Consider the following 26,316-nt stretch of genomic DNA (forward strand, 5'->3'; position numbering starts at 1 on the left):
TCATCTTTACGTTTCTGCCTGGAATCGTGCTAAGTCTGTTCTTCACCCTACTAAAAATAATTTCATCCATACTAAATACTCTCAACTCTCCAACTCGAATTCTTCCCGCTCCTTCTGGCACCTTGCCAAAAATCTTTCTAACAACTTCACCTCATCATCCTTCCCTCCTCTTATGTACTCTGATGGTTCTGTAGCTATTTCTTCTACTGATAAAGCAGATCTCTTCGCACAGACTTTCTCCTCCAATTCCACCTTAGACGATTCCGGTGCTGTTCCTTCATCACTTCCCCCCTCTGACTTCCTCATGGCTGACATTAAAATTTCTTCAGTTGATGTATTTTCTGCCATCACTGGCCTCAGTACTAACAAGGAATATGGGCCTGATGGGGTCCCTCCTGTTGTTCTCAAGACCTGTGCTTCTGTGCTTACACCCTGCCTAGGCAAACTCTTTCGCCTTTGTCTGTCAACTTGTACCTTTCCTTCTTGCTGGAAGTTTGCTCTCATTCAGCCAGTCCCAAAGAAGGGTGACCACTCCCAACCTTCCAACTATCGTCCAATTGCTTTAACGTCCTGTATTTCAAAAGTTTTCGAGTCAATTCTCAATAGAAAAATTTTAAGGCATCTTTCCTATCACAATTTCTTTCCGATCGTCAGTACAGGTTCCGTCAGGGACGCTCCACTGGCGATCTTCTCACCTACCTTTCAGACTTCTGGTCATCCTCCTTTCGGGACTTTGGCGAAAGCTTTGCCATTGCACTTGATATCTCAAAGGCTTTCAATCGAGTCTGGCATAAATCTTTAATTTCCAAACCTCCTACGGTTTCTGTCCTTCTATCTGTGCCTTCATCGCTAGCTTCCTTTCTGGTCATTCTATAGCCGCTGTTGTAGACGGCCATCGTTCTTCTCCTAGATCTATCAACAGTGGTGTTCCTCAGGGCTCTGTCCTATCACCAACTCTCTTCCTTTTATTCATCAATGCTCTTCTAAGCTGTACATCTAACCCTATCCACTCATACGCTGATGACTCCACCCTTCACCTTTCCATTCGGTTCCCGCAACGCCCATCTCAACAGTTACGTCAACAAACAAGGGCTGGGGCTATGGCACACCTAATGTCTGGCTTGGCTCGTATCTCTGACTGGGGTAGAAATAATATGGTTGTTAATGCATCTAAGACTCAGTTCTTACACCTATCAACCCGAGAAAATCTTCCACAGGTATACCCACTAATGTTTAATAATATTCAGCTTAATCCTGCATCATCCTTGAACATGCTTGGGGTTTCATTTACTCGGGACATATCTCGGAAAGATCATATTACATCTCTTGTAAAATCTGCTTCCAAGAGATTGGGTGTGCTAAGCCGACTCTGCTCTTTCTTTACCCCTGCACAATTGTTGACTCTATACAGGGGTTTTATCCGCCCCTGTGTGGAGTACAATTCTCATGTGTGGGGAGGCTCCCCACATACAGCTCTTCTCAATAGGGTGGAGTCAAAGGCTTTTTGTCTTATTAACTCTCCTCCTCTTACTGATTCCCTTCAACCTCTGTCTCTTCGCAGCACTGTTGCATCTTTATCTCTTTTCTATCGCTACTTTAATGGTCACTGCTCCTCTGAACTGTCTGCTTGCATTCCTCCACCTCTACGACGGTCGCGTATCACCCGTCTGGCAGCAGACTCTCATCCCTTTTCTGTCCAACTCTCTAATGCAAGAGTTAATCGTTACGCCCAGTCTTTCATTTATGCAACAGGTCAGCTCTGGAACTGTCTCCCTCTGTCTGTATTTCCTGCTGCCTATGATCTCCGGTCTTTCAAATGCAGTGTGTCCAGGCATCTCAAAATGATCGGATCTTGAATTTGGCTCTCTATTGTATTTTGTTTTTCTCTTGGAGGGAAGTGTTACTGCAGGCTCATGGCCTTTGGTTCCTTCTTCCTCGCATTAAAAAAAAAAAAAAAAAAAAAAAAAATGGTAAGCTGCTATGTGCCATCAAGAGTTTTTATGATGGTAGTGAAGCATGTGTTAGGGTTAATGGTCATCTAAGTGAATGGTTCACGATCAGTGTGGGCATGCAACAAGGTTGTGTGTCCCCATGGTTGATGAATATAATATATGGATGGGATGATGAGAGAAACAGAAACACGAGTAATGGAGAGCGGGATGACGTTGGTACTCGTAATGAATTGTCGCGGATGGAATATCTCAGATTTGTTGTATGCTGATGGTACAGTACTGCTTGCAAATATCAGACAAGAACTTCGTAGACTAGTGCAGAGTTTTGTTGATGTCTGTGAGTTTCTTTCCTTGAGTGTAAATGTAAAAAAGAGTAAAATGATGGTTATTAAGAGACAAGGTGACTCCCAGTGCGATGTTACAGTGAATGGAGAGAGAGACTGGAATTGGTAAGAGAGTTCAAATACCTGGGTACAGTGATAGAAAAGAGAGGAAAATGTGCAAAAGAAGTGGAAAGTAGAGTGACACAAGGAAGGAAAGTAGCTGGTGTAATGAAGGCCTTGATAAGAAACAGAGGCTTGAGTGTTGCAGCTGCACGAGGCATACATGAAGGAGTGTTAGCGCCAGCTTTAACATTTGGATGTGAGACTGTGGTGTGGCATGAAAATGAAAAGTCATGAGTGAGAGCAGTGGAGATGGGACTGCTGAGGAATGTATGTGGAATAGAGAGAGTGGATAGGATACGAAATAATGTGATTTGTGAAAGATGTGGAGTGAGGAAGTCTGTGGACACCAGAATCGAAGAGAGTGTGCTGCGATGGTATGGTCATGTGAAGAGAATGGATAACAATAGAATGGTGAAAAAGGTATATCTGAGCAAATTTGAAAGAGGGAGGAGGCAAGGTAGGCCAAGGAGAAGGTGGAGAGATATGGTGGATGAGTGTGTGAAGAAGAGAGGTTTGGAAGTCGGTGAGGCTTCGGAACTGACAAAAGATCGAGCTGGATGGATGAATATTGTGAGGAGAAGTGCATGATCAGGGATTTGGCCCCCCATTTGAACATGTCAGCATCCAGATTGACTCAATCATATACATTTATGTGAAGCTGCAGAATGTGTTGAATGTTTCTGGTGTATCAGATAGAGCCCGGATTCTGGGGGCTTGAATCATGAGTGAATGGAAGCGTGGCCCATTGATTTGGGCAAATTTGGGCTGTCTGGATGTTGCTACTCCTCACCATGCCCTAGGGTGGGAAAGGAGGTCCGGATGATGATGATGATGATGATCATTTGTTTTCAAGAAAGAAAATGTGATGAATTTCGAAAGAAGATCAAGTGAGGAGGCTATAGATGGATCACCATCATCATTATCATCATCATCATCATTTTCCTCCTCCTCCTCTAACATCTCTCTTGTCTCTCCCTGTCTCCTGGAAGGAGAAGACTGGACTGCTAAAGAGGAACCTCTTCCTCCTCCTCTGAGACTGGACTGCAGAATTTCATACTACAGTTCACTGGTTTGAAGTTCAGACAAGCTTGGAACAGTAACAGCAACAATAGCCACACTATTTCTTATTTCATTTGATTCCCTGTATTGCGTCCCCCCCCCCCCCCTTTTTTCAGCCTCCAGATCCAATCAAGCTTTTTTTTTTTTATATATATATATATATATATATATATATATATATATATATATATATATATATAAATAAATAGTTGCTACCCATGCAACACCTCATACAGCATTAGCATTCCTAACCAAAAACTCCCAGTATGCACTCTGCAGGTTTTCCAAATCCATTTGTTCCCAGTTATCGAACCTAACATCCACTACCTCAAGCCAGTATGTTTGCTATTGCTTTATTTCTCAGCTTCTCGCATTTTCAGTCTGATTTATCTGACTTCTCTCAGTTTTCCCTTACATTTCACCATTGTAAGATCAAATAAACCTTGTAGAGTCTTCTCACTGTGCTCAGGTCAATTGCCTTCCAGGCCATCTTCCTTCCCCCCCTCTCCCACTAACACGTAAAGAGACTGTATCCTTTTCACATTCTCTCCATTCTGTGTATCATGTGTGCGACTAAAGCGGCCATGCTGTTTATGTGGTTAATTGGGGGGATAGACAAGCCATGTAAACAAAGTGTAAATGGTACCGTAAGACCCATTATAATATGGCTGGGGAGGGAGACGATAGTGTCGTTTATAAAAGCTCTGATATGCTTGCATATATTTTGCCTTGGTCACGTAATGGTGACGCTCCATACTGCTGGACCTCCGGCAGCCTCCCTATTGATCCCCTTTTACCTGAGGTCACACTCTGCGACCTTGTCCAAGTGTTTCATTTTTGCTGCTCAAAACGCCACCTCCAACTTTCACACTTCTCAGCTTCCTCACCCAGGTGTCATCTTCCATCCTCTCAACATGCCTAGACCATCTTGGTCTACCCTTTCTCATCATGACACCAGTACATTCAAGCCTCATCTTTTCTCTGAACTCTTTAACCCCTAACCACCGACTGACATGTATAGCCATCACAATTTTGGGCGTGGAGCAACATTGATTAATGTTTATAGCCGCAAACTTCTTCCCGCCACCTTTTGAACTTTAACTTATCCCTACTCATTGATGGGACCACCTGGAGACGTGGGGATATTTTCTTTTGAAAGAGAAAAAGTTGATGATTCTTATGGATCTTTATTATTTTCTCTAGCTGTTATAGTTTGGCAGATATTAGGGATAGAAGTAAGGGTATTTTTTTTCGTCACTGATATTCCCCATAGGGAGGAGTGTGCAACATTGAAAACCCCCCGGCGTGTAGGGGTTAATCACAGTCCTAACACCCCCAGGTCTCTCATTCAAGGATGTACTACACATTCATCTAATCACTGTCATTTCTATACGTTTCAGCCTACGCATGTCGTCTTCTGCTGCCCTGGATTCATTACCATACAGCATTACACTCCTAACCCAATGCACATAGAAAGGTCCCTGAGCACTGAGGGAGAGCTCTCTCAGTGTCAGGAAAGGCAACGGCTCCCTGAACTTCCACCACCCAGTCCTCACCCTAGCCACAGAGCTAGCACCAACCCCTCCTTCCAGCACATAACTTGTCCTCCAAATAACGAAACTCCTTCACACACTCAGGAGACTCCACAGCAAAAACAGTCCTTTCACACCTGACCATTATTTTGCAACCTACCTCTAATGACACTGCATGTCTTATGCACCCACTTATCACAAACACTGCACAAGATGGAGTCACTTCCCACACCCTTGTGGCAAATGGCATATGGCCCCACTTCCTCTGCTTTGACAGAACTGCCATGAGTCTTAGATACCATCATGTTTGTTTTAACTGCATTCACTCTCAAACCCTTGTACCCTATTCTGTCTCTCCATTTCCTAAATCTTTTTACTGCCACCTCTTTATTCTCAGCAGTCAACACCTAGTATCTGCGTACACCATCTTCAATGGGAGTTCATTTCTGAAGTTGAGTGAGAGCTTCAAGCACCATGACAAACAGTAAGAGACTCAAGCCTCCTGATGCACACCAACATTCACAGAAAACTCACCACTCTAATCTCCATTTAGTCTCACTTGGGTGCAAGAACCCACATACATAGCCATAACAACTCTAACCAGTTACTCTTCAATCCTAGACTTCTACATTTCCCCACTTCACCACCTCCCTAGGGACTCTGTCAGAGACCTTCTCCAGATGAACAAAAGCAGAGTACAGTGCTCTCATCGTTCCTATATATTTTTCCCAAAGCTGTCTGACTTTGAATATGGTATCAGTGGTCCCTTTGGCTGGCATTAACCCAAACAGCATCTCATCAGTATTCACTCTTCCTTGAAACTACCTTCTAGGACTCTCCATTGCCTTCATTATCTGGTCTGAAAGTCATAGGCCTCCATAATTTCCTCCCTGCAGGACATCATCCTTTTCCTTATACACATTTACAGTCATACAGTACACTTCAGCCAGTCATTTGGGACAACGCACACATATGTGATCTAATCTATCAAATCAGTAACTAGACCCAGTCTTATATCTCTCTTGATAAATCACCATGCGATGAGTTTCACTTGATGTAACCCCATTGCATACCGAAGCATGTCTGTACATATGCTGAAAGAGACATGGAGTTATGTGTTTAGAGTCGAAGTGAGGAAAAATACACTTAGACCTCAAGTAACATGGGGTTTGTCTGAGAGTTACGTGGTTCATTCCCATACATTGTCACACGCCTGGCTCGCTGTAATTGGCAACTCGGCTCCCATTGTACGTAGTCGGCTTGGCTCAACTCCCACAGTCCAACTCAGAGCTGCCGTTTGGTAGGATATTATCTGCTAGCTCAGGGAAAAAAAAAAAAAAAAAAAGGCAGTGACATATAGTACACTAGTTGGAATACCATGACATCAGTCCTCCAGGGAGTCAGAAAAATTCCAAATATTCTTCTGAGATTACTGTGTTGGGGTTGATTACATATGGTAATAAATGTAAGTAAAGTACAGTATGATGGGCTTTTTTCCATCACCGTAATTGACATACATGATAAAATGTGTGTGGATGGCATGGCATTAACCGTTGAGGAGAGGGTGACCATTCTAGGAGGCCATTCCTGCCTGTACCATGGCAGAGTATAGTGCTTTGCCTGTGATGTTGTTTATGAAACTGTGTCTGGATAATCTGCAAACCGTTGCACACCACATTCTGTTAGGTCCTGTGACTGTTGACCTTCATTTTTCAGTATATATGACATCTGGTACTCCATCCATCCATCATCTGATACTCCATCCTATGCCGCCCCATAAGGAGCGTAGGAACCCGGGGCAAGGGAAGTTGGTCCTGACATATAAGATGAGAGTGACCAGCCTCACTCATCCCTGAGTGGCATTATGTGAGCAATAAACCCCAACCACCCTTTGGATAAGAGCCTACGCAGGCTCAATCCGTTTGGAGCGCCTTAACTACCCACTAAACTACCAGGTGCCATAATTTGGATATATGGTTACCACCCAGTGTAGTAAATAGTTTCCTGGTGTACAGGAAACCATTAGGCTTGTCACTCAGTGTAGAGTCACCCAAAGGCAAAAAGAAGAGGAAAGAATGAAGGAAAGAAAGACAGAAAAGGGAGTGTAAAGTCACCCGTAGACAGAAGAAAAAGGAAAGAAAGAAGGAAAGAAAGGCAGAAGAGGAAGGATGGAAGATAGGAAAGTTCAGACGCCCAAAGCAGCACTACATCGTGTGAGTGGATGGTGAGCGCCCCCACCTACCAGAATACATTGGCTTACCATGTACACATTTTCTCTGCATTATTGGCCACAGCACATTTTCTGCTTTTAATGTTAAGGGGTAACTAATGGTCTCAGCACACAGACAATCCCAATTGCATGGTTGCCATGAATCATGTACGTAGTGCTTTAACATCCATGCTACCCTATGTAATAGCATAATGTACACAATGTATGTCATAATAAGGCTTCACAAATGCTGATACAGAAGTAGGTAAAAAACAGTGATATTATTGTTTCTTATACACACCAGTCAGACTTTCCCAGCATTTGTATGTCACAGATATGTATTAATTCTATTAACATAATGTATCAAACATCTTCCTACTGTAATTCTATCTGTTAACAATAGCCACATGCCTTAATCCTGTAAGGGGTGGCCACATACAGATCACTTTCATGTCATCTGGTTAGTCTTTTTAGCTAGTTGTTTTACAGGGAGGGGTACAGACTCTCTACCAACCCTCTTGTTGGCACGTAGGTTATATAATATTTTTTGTGACACTATGTTTTCTCTCAGTAAACAGCATGGGGAGGAAATTACGTGGCACTTAGAAATGATATTGGCTCATTCCAGTTTTTATTTTATTTTATTTTTATTTTTTAGTGTAACATACAGTATAATCCCAATTATCTGGTTACCAGGCAGCCGGAATTATTAGACAAATGGGAAGTTCACAGACTGGCAAGTATATAAATAATATAACAGTGCGTGCCACATTGATTGGTCACCCTTTTACAGGTAAGTCATGTGAGACTGGGTGAAGTATGAGGATGTGAAGTGAAGGCATTTCTGGTCAAGGTCATTTCCTGGTTAATCCCCTTTCCAGCTCTTTTCCCCTCCCTTTCCCCTCCTCTGGTTTAATCACCCTACATATTTCCACAAATCACCCATCACCTTTCTGCTGTTAGTCAGTAAACAAGCACTCTCGTTGTTGTGTTATCTTGTGTTGTCGTGTCATGGTTTAGCGATTTTTACTCTGAAGCCTAAAGTGCAAACAAATCTTAACACATTGTGGTCGCCTTGAAACAAAAAAAATGGAAAAATGCAACAGTCTTGAAAATGGTGAACTTTGTAAGATACTGATAACAGAATTTAACGTACGAAATTCCACAAGTTACGATACGAAGTCTCAGGTACCCAGGCTATTTCGTGTGTGTGTGTGTGTGTATTTACCTAGTTGTGATATACAGGAAATAAGCTACGCTCGTGGGGTCCCGTCTCTTTTTCTCAGTAAGTCAAATTTTGCTTTGAACTCATTTAAGTTTTTAGACTGGACGATCCCTTTTTTCCAGGCTATTCCACAGGTTTATGCATCTGTATGGAAAACTATATTTCTTGATATCCTTTAAGCAACTTGGCTTTTTCAATTTCATTCCGTGTCCTCTTGTTACTCACCCATCCCATAGAGACAGATCTTTTCTGTCAATTTTATCTAGTCCCATCATGGCCCTGAACACTGCAATCATGTCCTTTCTTCTAGGCAAGGCAGATCCAGCTTTTCCAGCCTCTCACTGTACAACAGATCTGGCAGGCTAGGGACCAGCTTGGTTGCTGCTCTTTGTATATTCTCGATCTTGTTGTATCTTTCTGTGTGGGGACCACACTACTGCTGCATGGCCACTATCAATTTTTTCATCATCTCCTCGTCCATTTAACGAAATGCCACTCTTATGTTGGTCAAGAGATTGTACGTCCCTCTAACTATCTTGTTTGATGTGTTTTTCCAGTGACAAACTATCCTGGACCTGCACTCCCAAATCTTTCTCTTCTCTTGCTTTTGTGATTGGTTCATTACCTATCATACAGTTCAGGGATGGCCTCTTGACACTTTTACCCCTTTCCAATATTTTACATTTTTTTGCATTGAATTTCATTTCCCACATCCAGCCTCAATCATGAATCCTATTCAGGTCTTCGTAGAGCATTTTGCAGTCTTGTTCGACTTCTACTATCTTCAAGATCTTTACATTATCAGCAAACAGATTTGTATAACTGTTCAGTCCATCTAGTATATCATTTATGTAAATCAGGAACAGTACTGGTGGTAACACCGAGCCCTGTGGGACTCCACATGTTACTTCCCTCCATCCAGACATCTTGTCCTATATTACTGTCCTCATTTGTCTGTCCCTCAAGAAGTCTCTCATCCACTCCAGGAGGTTTCCCTTCAGTCCTCCTATGTGCTCCAATTTCCACATTAGTTGCTTGTGGGGTACCTTGTCAAAGGTTTTCTCCAAATCTAAATACTGTACACACACTGCACCTAACCATCTCTCTCCTGTAGCACATCAATCACTCTTGAGTAAAGCCCAACAAGTTGGAAACACACAACCTTCCACATCTGAATCCAAACTGACTTTCAGCCAAAATGGTCATCTCCTCCAGATATTTTATCCATCTTTCTTTCAGGATTCTCTCACACAATTTTGCAACTATGCTGGTCAGGGACACTGGTCTATAATTCATGGGTTCTTCTTTGTTTTCTCCCTTATAAATTGGTACCACATTGGCCCTCTTCCATTCCTGAGGCACTTTCCTTTCTTCCAGGGAATGCACAATTAAATCGTGAATCTTATCCGCCAGTTGTTATGTGCATTCTTTCAGTACCCAAGTAGAGATTCCATCTGGTCCTGGAGCTTTCCTTACATCTTGAGTTTCCAGTAATTTATACGCTTCCTGCACTTCCACTTTTATATCTTTTCTCACTACATTTCAAATCACTCTCCCCCCCTCCACCCTCCTCCTCCACAAAATCCTTTTCTTTGGTGAAAACTGATTGAAAACATTTGTTAATTATTTTGGCTTGCATTGTCGCATCTGTATAGACTTCTCCTTCTGCTTTCAGTTTGGTGATTCCTTCCTTTTGTTTCAACTTGCCATTAACAAATCTATAAAACAGTTTGGGTTCTTCTTTACATTTGTCAATTAAATCTTTTTCAAAGTTCCTTTCTTCCTCTCTGTGTATTCTGTATATTCATTTCTAGTTCTTCTATATTCTTCCTTTGTTCTATTATTACCTCTCTTTCTTCACTTGTTCCATACCATGTCCCTTTCTTTTTTTTTGGTATCATACACCTTCTGTTAAACCAGTCCTTCTTCCCATTTTCTTTCCCACTTACTCTTGGTGCACATTTTTCTGCTTCTGAATTATGTAGGTCTAGAAAGATATCCCACTTCCTCTGTATCTCTCTTGTTTCTCTCAGTTTTCTCCAATCCACATTTTCGAAAAATTTCCTCACTCCTGTATAGTGTGCTTTCCCAAAGTTGTATCTTTCCTACCTATAAAGCCTATCTCTTGGCACCATGTTCCATTTTATCATCTGGAACTCAGTGACCACATGATCACTTTTTCTATAGGACACAGATATTTCAAAGATTCAGTTACATAAGGTTCTTTGGTTAGCAGTAAATCAAGTCTTGCTGGCATGTCATCACCTGTGAATCTTGTCTCCTCTTTGACCCACTGGGCCATCACATTATTCCTTGCTTTATTTAGCAGTATAGTTCCTCACGAACCTTCACTGCCTCCTGAGTCCCATTCCTCCCAGTTCACTTCTTTACAATTAAAATCACCCATCAGAATTATGTTGTTGCATATTTGAGTACACCACTTCCCGTCCGATCAGCGAAGTTAAGCAACGTTGGGTCTGGTTAGTACTTGGATGGGTGACCACCTGGGAACACCAGATGCTGTTGGCATCCCTACGTGTCAAGTGGGGTTGGTGGAGGATTAGTGCCCCTCCCTGTAAAACAATTAACTCTAAGCCGTTGGCCACCCCGTTTGGGATACATGGCGTTTGGCAATGAATGAATGAAATATTTCAGTTACTTTCTGTAGATAATTAACCATGTCTGACAACATCTGGTATTCATCATCATTCCATGCCCATGTCTAAGGGGGAACATATACCACTTCGATGTCTCTCTTGCCATTTTCTCCAGTTTCTAGTTTCATATTTATCACTTCATCCTTACCCTCTCTCAGTTCCGCATTTTCCACATTGATGTTGTTCTTCACTGCTGTCATAACTCCTCCTCCTGTTTTTTCATTTCTATCTCTTCACCACAGTTTGTATGTACCATCTCCCATATGAATGTGTGTGTGTGTGTGTGAAGAGCAGGATGAATAATTCCATTGAAAAAAAGATACCAGTGCAGTTTTCTACCTAATCCACTGACTCAAACTACCCACAAGCTTCCAGTATCTTACAGTAACTTTTGCAAGTCCATTCTGTTAAAAATTATTCATTTTATTCATAAAAACATGGAAAAATAAACCATAGAAATAAATCTTGAGCATTTATTGGTGGCATGATTTGGGAAGAAGTGTTCTGTATTAGAGTTATCACTAGTTCTTGATTCCCTTGCTCAGTTTTGTGTATGTGCCCTCACTGACCACCGTCACTCTGCCACTCAGCTGTTTTGCAAATAATACAGGAAATATGAAGGAATTGCAAGTACAATAATTTTATCAGATGAAACAGATGGTTCACTTCTATTAGCCAGAGTTCATCTTTTCCGTCAACGTAGGTGCGTTCTAAGATTATGTCATCTTGGAACGCATTTGCATTTTCATGAAATGTGTTCTAAGATGTTGTCATAGAATGCATTTGCATTGGCATCAAATGCATTTTAAGATGATATCATCTTAGAATGCAATTGCATTGGCATCGAATGTGTTCCAAAATTGTCATCTTAGAACCCATTTGCAGTCATCAAATGTGCTCATAGATGATGTCATCTTAGAACGCATTTGCACTGTCATTAAGTGTTTTAAGATGATGTCATATTAGAACACATTTGCATCGGCTTTGTCATCAAATGAGTTCTAAGATGATGTCAGCTTAGAATGCTTTTGCATTGGCTGACTCTAGCTGATAGAAATGAAGCATTTATTTTAGGCTTTTTGACAAAATTACTCTGCTTGCAATTCCTTCATATTTACAAGTGCTTGTGGGCCCTTCAGGCCCCTTGCACTTGCTCCTGCGGAGGGCTTTCGCATTTATGTGCTGTTCTAGTGTAACGTTGTCACTTGGATATTTTGCGGCTAACCAATTGATCGTGTTATTTGCAGCTTCAGGAATGGAACCTAGTTTATTTTAGTTCTACCTTTGGGCAAAAAATTCTACAGAGATCCTATGCCGGGCTTTGGGAGCAGCTTTTTTTTTTTTTTTTTTTTTTTTTTTTTTTTTGGGGGGGGGGTCAAAATGTGATTGCTTGTTAAATATAGTAAAAGTTTTTCAATCGTGATGGGATCAAGTTTTTTCACATCAGCGAAGTTTTTGAGATTTTTGTGCCAATTTTGATGCGATTTGAATGTGTAGTTTCGGCTGCCCAAAATACACACACACACACACACACATGCAGCTACTGCTATAGTATATTAGATTGTATTATCTGGAAAACAGGTGAGTGGCGAGTGAGGGGTGGATTGACGGCGGTCAAGTGAGGAATAAATGGGTAGGCCACAGCACGTATACACAGCTGTGAGCAAGGAGGTCATGAAAACTGTACTGTAGAACACTTCTTTCCAAATCATCTGTTCACCAATAAATGCTCAAGATTTATTACTTTATTTTTCTGTTTGAAGAATAAAATACTGTGTAATGAATAATATTTAACAAAATAGACTTACCATGTGCATTTTGCACTACCACAAGACACTGCAACCAAGTGTATTACATCAGTGGGGGGGTGTTTTAGGTTATTTCAGTTGGAAAATATTAGTGTGGCCATGGGTGTGAGTGGTATTATATACTGCAGTGATATAGTCTATGTGTATATGATATCAGATGCCTGGGAAAAAATGGTAACTGGGAAGGTAAATTCCCCAAGCTTCTTGGTTAACTAGGATTGTACTGTACAGTACCTGTTTGTAATATTCCATCCATCCTCCAATTCTATGTCGCCCCACGAGGAACGTGGAAACCCGGGGCTAGGAAAGTTGGTCCTGACATTTAAGATGAGAGTGACCAGTCTCACTCATCCCTGAGTGGCATAACGTGAGCAGTAACTTAATCCGATTGGAGTGCCTTAATTACGCACTAAACCACAGGTGCCATATTTTGGTTATATGTGTACCACCCAGCAACGATTTGGCATGTCACTCAGTGTAGAGTCATTGAAAAGCCAAGTGGTTTCCTGTACGGTACTAATTCATAATAAAAATGGGCAATAGACAGCATAGTGCAATGTGACATCATAACATACGACAGAAAAGCAGCAGCCCTGGTTCCACTCCCACTTCACCCCGCATGTCTCATCAAGGTTTAGCTGCATTATTGTGGTGTGATTTTATGTGTGTTTGTAAGTGTTTAGAGAGGTTATTGACCCTTATCCTTGCCATGATAACATCGGTGGTGGTTGGTGGGGGAAGAATGCCAGGGAAATACACAGCGTCATCATACCTGGCTTGCAGCCTTCGTTTTGTTACTGTTAAAGTTAATGTTTGCAAATTATCATATTTTATATTGTTATTATGGTTACTTGATGATGGGCATCAATCAAGGTTGTTTATATGGGATAAGGTGGGCAGAAGGGGTAAAAGTGGAACCTTTGGAAAGTGACCAGACTGAGTTGTGGAAGTATACATGTTAACATATTGTTTGAGTAACACAGTTTTGAGCACTATGGCCTGTGTTAAGTCTGTAATTTCTGCGTTACTTGACGTTTGAGTGTATTTCACACATTATTTTTGCTGAGACTGAATTATTATTATTATTATTTACTCTGAACTGGAGACAAGCACCATATTTTTGTTTTTGTTTTTCTTGTTTTTCCTGCCCAAGTATTACTACAGTGAACATAATGATGAGGGTTCAATATTCAGTCAAAGCATTGGATGAGAGGGAAAATTGATCAGCCTGTGCACCCAGAATTGTAAAATACCTGTATGCTCAAGAGCTTTTTGTTATAGTACGTTTAGCCAGAGCTGGGCACTTCCGCAATCACTTCTGCAAACTGCAAATTCCGCAGTTTTGGAAGTGTGATTTCGTTTGCGGATTTGTCTTTATGACAAATTTTGCACAAATTTGCTGTTTTACATTTGTGGAAGTACTTCGCAAACGCAAACCTGCACACACACCAGCCTGACCCCTGAGGACTTTGAGCACTTTGTTTTTATGAAGGGCAACATGGACCTGCTCAAGATGAAGTTGTCTCAGTTGTTGGAGTCTGAGTGACTGAGGAGTGAGGACTAAGGAGGTTAGAGCCTTGGAATAGAGGTGAACTGGTTTGTCAACTTGCAGAGTGTGAGCTGTGAAGTGTAATAATTTAATTCTTTTATCTACAGTAGTGAATGATTTACTCTTGTTTTGTAGTAAAAACAGTCAAATATGATAATATAATACTTAAAACATATATTTTAATTTTACTACAAATATAATTTTATACTGTATATAAATGGCTTGCATTTCCTTTTGCATTTGCAGAACCACAAATTTATAGAAGTTTGTGGATTTGCAGTTGCGGAAGGTAATGGCATGAGTTTGCTGAAGTGAATTTTCGTTTGCAGTGCCCAGCTTTGCGTATAGCCTGTGATTAGGTAATGATATATCGTGGGTTGGGGCTTGTCCCACCTCCGAAAAGGGAATAAATGATAGGCATTTCTGTTTCCCCACCCCAGCTCTGACCTAGTGGTTCTGTATCTTGATGCTCATACCCTGTGCCACACTAAGATAGGCAGTTACCACATTCATCCTACATAAATTGGGAGAAAGAGTAGAAAAAAATAATGATACTGTTATTTATTTTCCAAGTGATTATACAACTTACAGAATGAAATCAGTACTGTTTATGTTTTTCAACTGCATTAGATCAAATGTTTTCAGTAAGGCATACACTTGGTTAGAGAACTACTTTAATGATTGAAACTTTTTCCTTAATTAGTTATTATATGCATGGCTCGCTTATAGACAATGCATCTCGCATGTCATTGTCAGTTAGCATACTATTTCTGTCCTTGGTTTTTATTGCAACTATAGTAGAAAAGCCCACTTCACAGCAGCATGTAGTTGCATAAGGAATCAGGATCATCAGGGCCATATTCTGCTCCTAATAATCTATTTTCAGTATACAGTAATATAAAAAAAGGAAAGGAAAAATAGCTGAGCAAATTTCTGCGTATATTACCTCCTCGAAGAGGCAGAATTACCCCTTTGGGGGTAATAACCCACAGGTTAGGAACCATTGATCTAACCCATCTCATTTTCAATGGAAATTTCAAGTTCTGACATTCTCCATTGCAGATCTTACAGTGAGAATTTTGTTGAGAATGTGAGTGAGACACATACTCCTCTCAGTCCATTGGCACCTGACAACACGACGCACATATCAGTGGTGGCTATTGATGATCTGGCCAAAAAGGATTTAGTAACACAGGATGAAAATGTTACCTCAACACAAAGAGAAGGTGCAACCGTAGTTCAAAAAGAAAATGTAAGCTCCGTGGTAGTGGATCCAAAGAACAACTTGCCAGTCAGGCACAATGAGGTTGACCAACAGGGTCACTTGGAGACCTCTTCCAACATCTCCAATATGTCTAATCTGAGTGGAGGGACTGCCTCCACTGGACGGTCGATCAGCTCAGCAGAGGAAGAACCCCGACCAGCCATGTCCCTGGTAATTGAAGGCACCACTGTGGAGGCAACAGATGTTGATGATGATGATGTTTTCCATCACACTGACCAACATAACTCACGGGTACAGTATACTTTTTTTTTTTTTTTTTTTTTTTTTTTTTTAAACTACCTTCACATTTAGCAGTACCATGCAGCGATACAGTTTCCTGTTGTGTTATGTAGAATCTTTCTTTTTGGCAATGCTGCTGCTAATTAAAGTTTCAATCAGAGCATTTCTTATGTATTGCATTGTTTTGTTAAGTTTAAATGTAGTTGGTAATGTCAGCTCACGTACAGCTAGCAAGAGAGAACGCCGATAACAAGCCAGCATTGGTGAGGGAACTAACCATTGGCAGTGAGGTATCAGCTGAATCTGGGATGTCCACTGGCTCTACAGTGTCCACGCCAACCCATCACAGTGATTACCCTCACCACTCAACCTCTTCTGTCATGTCACCAACCACTAAGATTCTTCCTAATGGCATTGGCAAGGATTCTCATCAGTTCTCAGAGAGGTTTGTTTGTTTGTTTTTTCTTCGTGAATTGTATAATTTCCTCCACTGGAAAACTGTTGTTGAAATGGAAAATAGATGTTTAAAGATAAATTCACACTCTAGTTTAATAAAGAGTAGAGAATTGTTAAAATTTGGTACTTAGGAGGCAGTTGACATAATACACAATGTTGGCAAACTGACAGGGGATACAGGGAAACTACTAGGAGACAAGAAAGCAGTTACAGTTCATATGTACAGACGGATCAAAACAAGGAAAAATATAAAAATCATTGAGAGATTGGTCTGTTGAGCTTACCAAGAAAGTGTTTAGTTGGGTATTTACAAAGTGGTGCTGAACATTAACCCATTCACCTCGTCAGTGTTTGTTTACATGTACATCCCGTGTGCGGCAGTTTTCAGATATTTAGAAAAAAAATAACTGTCAAATAATAGAGAAAAAAATCCCAAGTTCAATGGTATGTAACACAATAAAGCAAAAAAAAAAATTACCTCTGAAACAGGTCCGTGAAGTAATAAATATTCCCTGCGTGGTGGTGCCAGGCGAACGATGAGTAATGGTTGCACTATGTCGTCAGTGTCAGTCTTGCAATCAGGTAAAGTATAAATCAGCATCTGAACCATCACTGTCATCATCTAACAATGTATCATGATCATCACTACACTCATCCAGAGATTTCATTCGATATTTGCTTGAGCTGCCATTAGCGGCAGCCTGGAGAAGATTTTGCACCGGTACCATCGGCATTTTGTAGGCGACTGAGCTGAGCTCTTATCCTCGTAAAAATGCATAATCTATGTGTGGCAATATTCTGTAGGGTGCCATGAGTTGCTAGCAGATTTATTTCACGCCATTTCTGATGGCAGAATTTTTGAAAGCAGGAAATCATATATGATACAGCCACAGTCAGAGCCATTTGGACTCAAATATCATATATGATACAGCAGCAGTCAGTGGGTTAAGCAAGAAATTGTAGGTGAGGAACAGGGTGTGTTTAGAAAGGATAGGGTTGTATAGGTCAGCTGTTTACATACGTCAGCCTTAGTCACCTAATGGCAACTCTTCACACTGCTTCATCTGTAAAAGCCTCTCATTTCAGTTCCTTATCCCAAAAGTTGCACTGTGACCTTGTCCCAGGCTTTTTTTGTTCTGCCTCTTGCAGCTCTGTCGACGGCATTCACACCTCTCTCCAACTGTACCCATTTGTCATCCACCATCCTCTCCATATACCCAGTCCGTCTTAGTCTACCCATTTCACGATTACACTAATACATTCAAGTCCCATCTTTCCCATCAACTCTTCATTCACAGTCCTAACCCCCCAGTCTTGTCATTCAAGGACCCACTGTGCATCCATCTAATCATTATCATATCAGTAGTTGAGACTACAAATATCCTCTTCCTTTGCTGCCCAAGTCTTCTTACCATGCAGTATTGCACTCTAAACGTATGCTGCATACTAGGACCCCATAGCACAGAGGGAGAGCCCTCTCAGTTTCAGGAGAGGCAGCAGCTCCCTGAACTTCTTCCAGTCAGGTGTAACTGAGCTAGCTCCGGCCTTACTTCCAGCATATATACATGTGCCCCAAATAGCAAAACTCCCCCACACACTCAAGAGATTGTCCATCAAAGTCAGTCCATTCCCACCTTTCTGCCTTTTCCTCTACACACTGCACACATGAAATCAGCATTGTTTCACAGCATACCTCTAATCCCAACACTTTTATGCACCCATTTGTCCCAAACACTGCACAAGATGGAGCTACTTCTCACACCTTTGTTGCAAACTGCATGTGATAACACTCCCTCTGCCTTGACAGTACTGCCATCATATTAGGTATTGTCACTTTTGTTTTATCTTTAATTACTCTCAAGCCCTTGTACCCTGTTCCATCTTTCCACTTCCAATTTCTTTCTTCTGTTACCCTCTCATTCACCACAATCAACACCAAGTCATCAGTATACAGCACCTCCAATGGAAGTCCAGTCCTGAATTCACATTAAGAGCTTCAAGCACCATGATAAACAATAAAGGGTTTAAAACTGATCCATGAGGCATACCAGCATTCATGGAAAACTCATCACTCAAACCTTCATTCACTCTCACTTGGTGAGAACCTCCATACATTCATAACCACTCTAAGCAGAAACTCCACAATTCCAAACTTTTTCATTGCCCACTTCACCACCTCCCTGGGAACTCTGTCAGATGACTTCTCCAAATTAACAAAAACAAAGCACAGCTCTCTCTTCCTTCCTGTATACAGTCATCTCGTTTATTTGACACTACACTGCCTGGCTTCCGTCATTATCCTCCTCCTCATCATCATCATCATCCTCATCCAGACCTCCTTTCCCTCCCTACGATAGGGTGAAGAGTAGCAGCATCCAGACAACCCAAGTTTGCCCAGTCCAATGGGCCACGCTTCAATTCACTCATCATTCAAGCCCACGGAATCCTGGCTCTGTCTGAAATGCCAGAAGCATTCACCACATTCTGTATTGTCACATGAACGTATCTGATAGAGTCAATCCGGATGCTGTCACTTTAAAAAGGGGTGCCAGATACCTGATCATGCACTTATTACAACATTCATCCATGCAGCTCGATCTCTTGTCAGTTCCCTACCTTCACCGACTTCCATACCTCTCTGCCTCACACACTCATCCACCATATCCCTACACCTTCTCTTTTGCCTACCTTGCATCTTCACTCCTTCAGATTTGCTCAGATATGCCTTTTTCTCCACTCTGTTGTTATCCATTCACTCCACATGACCATACCATCTCAGTACACTCTCTTTGATTCTGGCGTCCACAGTCTTCCTCACTCCTCATCGTTTACGAATCCCATTATTTCATATCCTACCCACTCTCTGTACTCCACATACATTCCTCAGCAGTCCCATCTCTGCTGCTCTCATTCTTGATTTTTCATTTTCATGCCACACCATTGTCTCACATTCATATGTTCAAGTTGGCCCTAACATTCCTTCTTGCAAGCCTCGTGCAGCTGCAACACTCAAGCCTCTGTTTCTTATCAAGGCCTTTATAGCACCATCTACTTTTCTTCCTTGTGTCACTCTACTTTCCACTTCTTTTGCACATTTTCCTCTCTTCTTTATGACTGTACCCAGAAATTTGAACTCTCTCACCAATTCCAGTCTCTCTCTATTCGCCGTAAAACAGCTAACTAAAAAGATGAACAAGAAGCCTCAGACAAGGACCAACCAAAATATGACGACCAAGGACTGGACAAAGGACATGGTACGGATCGCGATGTGGAATGTAAGGGGTGCAAATGATGCGGTGAAAGAGAGAGAGATTGTCCAGGTGGAGGGTGTGAAAGTGGATGGATGTGGAGTAACTGAAACTAAATGGAGAGGAGAGAGTGTGAGAGAATGGGAGTATGGATGGGGTATATATGCAGGAGTAGGGGAGAATGAGAGGACAAAAGAAGGAGTGTGTATTGTTGTAAGTAAAAGGTGAAAGAAGAACATAAGAGAGTATGGATCACTTGCCTCGAGGATTGTGTGGGTAACATTGAAAGTTGAAATACAAACGTGGGCGATTATGTGCGTGTATACGCCAACGCAAGATTGTGCAAGCAGAGTGAGAGAAGTGTTCTGGACAAATGTGGAAGTGTGCATGGTAAAGTTTGGAAGGAATGAGAGAGTGTTTTTGATTGGTGATATGAATGGTAAAGTAGGGAATGTGAAGGTGGATGGAATAGTTGGTGAGTGGGATGTGCCTGCTGAGATAGATGAGAATGGTAGTGCATTAGTGGACATTTGTGCTGGGAGGGGGTTGGTGATAGCCAATACCCTCTTCAGGCACAAAATGTTCCACAGGTATACATGACGAGTGATAAGAAGGGTGGGTGGTGAACTGAATGAAAGGAAGGCAATGATTGATTATGTGTGTGTGGATAAAAGAATGTGAAGATGTGTAATGGATGCAAGAGCTTATAGAGGTTGGAGGAGTGGACTTCCTGACCACTACTTGGTGGTGGCCAAGAATCAAGATCCAAGTAAGATGGAGAAATAGAAGAAGGGAAGGACAGGAGAAAGGAGTAGTTGCAAGGAGAGTGGAAAGGTTACAAGAGGATGAGAAAAAGGCAGAATATAAGAGAGAAGTGAATATGAAATGGAGCAGATGGGGGAGGTGGAAGGTGTATGCAAGATCTTCACAGAAGAAGTATGTGCAGCATGTGATGTGGTGTGTGGGGTGAAGAGAAGATGGAAGGGGGTGCAAGGAACATCATGGTGGAATGAAGAAGTGAGACAGGCTGTTGCACAAAAGAAGAAGCATACAATGAATGGATGAGAAATAGAGGCGTGGAAGAAGTTGAGAGGCATAAGAGAGAGTTGTATGTGGAGAGGAAGAGAGAGATGAAAAGATTAGTAAGAGAGAGTAAGAAGAGAGTGGATGAGGAATTTGGAAGGACTTGGAGTGTAAAGTGGAGGGACTGTAAGAGAATGTTCTGGAAAGAGGTGAAGAGAGTAAGACAGGGTGGCAATGAAGTTAGTAGGGGAGTGAAAGATAAAAATGGTAGATTACTAGTGGAGAAAAGAGAAAAAGTGAGCAGATGGAGAGAACACTTTAAGGAATTGTTGAACGTAAAGAATGGAAGTAATGCGAGTATAAGTGGCTGGGAAAAGGAGGGAGGTGAGAAGACAGGAAGAAATCAGTAGGATAGAAGTTGTGGAAGCAATGAAGAAAGTTAAATTGGGGAAAGCCCCAGGAATTGATGGAGTGTGTGGTGAAATGCTGAAGCATGGGGAAGAGATAGTAGTAGAATGGATGTGGAAGATGTGCAGATTGGCCTGGGAGGAAGGTAGAGTCTAGGAGGATTGGAAGTCAGGTATAATTATTCCCTTGTACAAAGAAAAAGGGGAAAAAGAAGTGTGTGGTAATCATAGGGGCATTTGTCTTCTTAGTGTAATAGGAAAAGTGTATGGTAGGATACTTATTGACAGAGTTAGGGAAATAACAGAGAAATTAGTTAGAGAAGAACAGGGAGGCTTTAGGAAGGGAAGAGGTTGTGTAGATCAGATATTCATTCCTAGATCCTTATTGGAAAATTTTCTAGAGAAGGAAAAGAAGTTGTATGCGGCCTTCATGGATGTGGAGAAAGCATATGACAGGGTGGATAGACAAGGATTGTAGAAAGTATTAAGAATATATGGAGTAGATGAGAAGTTGTTAAATGCCGTGAAGAGTACGTATGATGGTGCTAAGGCGGCAGTGCGTGTGGATGGTGAACTGAGTGAATTTTTCTCTCTGAAGGTTGAGTTGAAACAGGGATGTGTCATGTCTCCATGGTTGTTCGATCTGTATATGGATGGGGTAATAAAAGAGATACAAGGTAGGGCAGTGAATGTTGGAGTGCCCGTAGTGAGAGAGGGTAGTGTTTGGAAACTCCCTGTACTGTTGTTTGCAGATGATACTGTGTTGTTGAGTGAAACCGAAGGGGAGCTGCAAGGCTTGGTGGATGAGTTTGGGAGAGTGTGTAAGAAACGGAACCTGAAGTTGAACGTAGGGAAGGGTAAGGTTATGGTCTTTGAGAGGGGTGAAGTCAGTGAATGTACAGTGAGGTTGGATAGTGAGGAGATGGAAAATGTGAGTACATTTAAGTACTTGGGGAGTGTGATGAGTAAGGATGGAAGTTTGAAGGTTGAAGTGCTTGAAAGGGTATAACAAGGAAGAAAGGTTGCTGGTTCCTAGAAAGTAGTGATAAGAAACAGAGAAGTGAGCATGGAAGTGAAAAAGTTACTACATGACAGTATTGTGATACCGACTCCAACATATGGAAGTGAAGCTTGGACATTGTTGGAAGGACACAAGTCAAGAGTGAGATCAGTGGAAATGAGTTATTTAAGAGGAGCCTGTGGAGTCACATGGAGACACAGGCTGACGAATGAGGATATAAAGGAGCGTTGTGGTGAGGATGTGGATGTGATAGGAAGCGTTATGAGGAACACACTGAGGTGGTTTGGCCATGTGGAGAGGATGGAGGGTGAGAGACTGACAAAGAGAGTGTATGTGAGTGAGGTGGAGGGGGGAAGAGGGAGGGGGAGGCCGAGGATGAGATGGAGGGATGGGGTGGAGAGGTATATGAGAGGGGGGGTGTGAGTTGGGAGCAGGGCAGTGAAATGGCGGGGGACAGGGCGACTTGGAGGTGATTTGTTTGTGGCCACCCCAAACGGGATTGAGGCGTCTGGCAATAGATAGATAGATAGACTAAGGTCGCTGCCCACTCCCCTCAGTCATAGAGCGTTAGCCATCCTGTGCTGATGTGTATGATTTTCTTAAAGGAATTTGTGGCCTTTCTTACCATACCAAAGCTTTTGCAGGGGCTTATGTACAGATATACCTTGATATACAATACCCCTAGATGTGATACCCCACCTCTACAATGGAGATAGAAATACCACCATATCCTGCCCAATGATGGCCAAGCCCCAGTTTAACGATAGGTTTTGATTTCTATCTACCAATTTTTATTATATTTTAGACTAAAATTGTGTGTTTAAGTTGATTTATAAACAGTTTTTTGACTTAGGTTAATGTGTTTTTACCTTAGATGGGGTGAACACGTGTCATTTTGGGGTACAGTTTACTAGGCTTGATTTTTTCCAGACATATTTGGTGAATTTCAGATTTAAGTTGTTGGTTTTAGTGAGTTGTTTACAGGTGTTTGGCTTAGATTAGCATCCTCTACAGCTGTTAGGCCATTAGATTGGCTTTAAACTTGTTTTTGAGCTTATTTGGGTGGGTTTTGGACTTGGTTGGGGGGAAACCCAAGGCTGAAAAATGCTTATTACTTTACATGTTAAAACTACCCCAATAGACAATACTGCGCCTTACAGTGGGTTTTTACCTAACCAATTACTTTGTTAAACTGGAGTATTACTGTACATGTCCTTGTACTGTGTGCATGTCTGTTAGCTTCTTCTCAGGAAAATAATAAAATGTTTACATATATTTGGATGCATTTGGTGATGGCTCATCTTCTTTGCGTTACAAACTTCTTAGAGTCATGAATTACTATGTTATTGTGTTATGTGAAAACCCTTTGCAAAATGAGTTATCATATAACAAGATTGATATAATATGAGCTTAGTGTGGATAGGGATAGGGCCTATCAGCGCCCCTCAGTAGCGCCATGCTTTCCAGTTAGGGTAGCATCCTTGCAAGACGTGATTCCAAGCCACAAGTTTCAGTATTTCACACACAAAATGTTATCACTGCACATAAATTTGCATACCGAACTGTTGGTTACACAGTTGCAACGTTATAGGCTGTTATTAGTGGTGTTTCAGTAGTCTTTCGTACACTAAAATAGAATGCTGGGCAGATGATCACATCAAAGGTAAATACTGGACTGCCATCTTTGGCTCAGTAGCTGACAGGGAGACACCATGTCAGTTGACTGGGAGGCCATATACACATGATAGACATGATTTCCAAGTCACAAGTTTTATTATTTCACACACAAAAAGTTATCACTTCACTTGAAATTGCGCACTGCACTATTTATTACTCGGCTGCACTGTTATTTGATGTTAGCAGTGGTGTTTCAATGGACCTCCATGCACAAAATGGAATGAAAGGCAGACGAGCACAGGGAATATGTACACTGGATGGTCATCTGGCTCAATTAAATGACCGGGAGGCTGTGTATGCATGAGAGACACAATTTCCAATTCACAGGTTTCAGTATTTCACCCACAAAAATGTTATCACTTCACTTAATATCACATGCTGCACTGCTAGTTATGCACTTGCACTGTTATTTGGCAATAGCAGTGGTGTTTCAGTGGCCCTTCATGCACAAAATCAATTTACCCTTTTTATCATTCACTCCCCTACTAACTTTTTTTATCATCCTGTCTAACTCTCTTTAACCCCTTTCAGATTTTTTTTTTTTTTTTTCTTTATAGCATTGCCTTGACTTCACACTCAAATCCCTTTTAAATTCCTCATCCACTCCCATCGTACTCTTTCTCACTAATTTTTTCACCTCTCTCTCTCTCTCTCTCTCATTCTCACTTTTGATAACTGAAATATTCCTATAGTAGGACTCGCCTAAGTTTGCAGCTGTGGTGTGACCCGCACCTGTGTACAATGGTGCCACGTTTCCCCAACTTGCGATGTGAAACTGAAGCTATTTATGTACAAGGCAACACAAATACGATAAATTCAGATGAATAAAACTTACACTTGTGTATTTTGATGGATGAATCAACAGTAATCTTATAATGCATAAAATATTTATACAGTAACACAGAAACATGGCATACATATTGTACAGTCTTGCTAAAAGAAATTGTAGTCACTTTTAATGTTTTTTAGCGTAGTTTTAGGGTGGGTAATAATATTACAGTTATGGATATAAGAGAATGAGCCTGAAAAAAGAAGAAATATGCCAATATCCAAAGTAAAAGAAATAATTCATATAATTCTTGTGAGTGGCAACACTGACACACCCAGTCTGGCCTAAGGTAATGTACGTACCTCCATAGACCCAAGCATAGCTTGTACAGGTGTTGCCAGGGAAAAATACTCACATTTACTGGCTTTTACCATAATTTTAAGGGCGAGGGATAATCACATTTAAAATCATAAGCTAATATGTAGGACAAAATAGTAAGCATATGCCAAAACCGAAGTTAAAAAAAAAAAAAAACATTATTCACTCGCGAGCAGCAACACTTCCACACCCAGAGAAAGAGAATGAATGAATGAAAATCAATCATGGTACTGCAGTAACGGGTCATCTGCTGCCATATACAAAAAATGATAAATATCACTAAATATAACAAAACCAAATTAACAAATGAAAGCACAATTATAAACAACTTATAAAAGAATCCAAAGTACTCAGGGTGGCTCACATCTCCCGCCAGGAGAGAGAGAGAGAGAGGGGTAACGGTATAGAAAACGTGGCAACACTGTACACAGGTGCGGGCCACACCACAGCCGCAAACTTAGGCGAGTCCTACTCTAGTGCCCTTAACTCCGGAGGAAAGTAATGTAATGTCATGTAAATATGCAAGAATATGGTGTCAACCCATGTCCTTTGTGTTACAGAACATACGTACTTAGCTAGTTGCCTGCATTTTGGTTCTGTTCATATCTATCTATACATGCTAGTAAATAATAGGATATTCTTCATATCTGTAGCACCTTCTCTGGAAAACAAGAAAATGTTTACATAAATATGCATGCATGTAGCACTGGCCTCTCTCCTTTGTGGTACTTAATAACTCGTCACTTGTGTTTGTTTCTACTCATATCCATCCATGCATCTCACTTCCACGTTTAATAACTAACAAAATATTCTTCATGCATGTAGCTCCTTCTGTGGAGAATAATAAAATGTTTACTTAAATATACATGCATTTGACACTGGCCTGTCTCCTGTGTGTTATGTAACTTACACACAGTACTGTAGCTAGTCACCTGCTTTTGGTTCTACTTATATCCATCCATGCATCTCACTTTCACTTTTATTAGATAAGAATACAGATATTCTTAGTGACTGTAACTGAACAAGCAGTCAGTGGAAATGAGACAGGCCTGTGGTGGAATATGTTTAAAGGAAACAAATTTTTAATCATCAGAATCGTGGTAACTTACGAGTGGTTTTGTATGAATTACAGGTAAGGGACCAAATAGGGAGGCTGTCAGAGATCAAGCAGCATAGAGAGCCAACATTAGGTGACCAATGCTGATGCATGCAAGCATGTTGGAGCCTTCGTAAATGAAGCAAACAAAACAGTATACAGTATAATGGCGACCATAGGGAAATCTATATCGAGTCGGGTTTTGTTGTACTGAGAGGAATACCTGGAGACCAGTATAGGGGTGTTATACCCCTGTAGAGGGATTGTGGGGTAGTACAGTATGGCCTTATCTGAAAAATT

At 41.3% G+C, this 26,316-nt stretch overlaps 1 protein-coding gene across 2 annotated transcripts in view; it reads left to right on the top strand.

Moving 5' to 3' along the window:
- Slik (Sterile20-like kinase) overlaps window positions 1-26,316 on the top strand; it is a 452,675-nt gene that overhangs the window by 276,468 nt on the left and 149,891 nt on the right. For both annotated transcript variants that reach the window (XM_080282573.1, XM_080282574.1), the window contains exons 14-15: window positions 15,500-15,953; window positions 16,169-16,386. In XM_080282573.1, coding sequence (XP_080138699.1) covers window positions 15,500-15,953; window positions 16,169-16,386 — 672 coding nt within the window. The remainder of the gene's footprint in view (window positions 1-15,499; window positions 15,954-16,168; window positions 16,387-26,316) is intronic.

Source organism: Coenobita brevimanus, chromosome 94 (assembly GCF_032717465.1).
Source record: "Coenobita brevimanus isolate Jiangsu-jjx chromosome 94, ASM3271746v2, whole genome shotgun sequence".
In the NCBI taxonomy this organism is placed as follows: Eukaryota; Metazoa; Arthropoda; class Malacostraca; order Decapoda; family Coenobitidae; genus Coenobita; species Coenobita brevimanus.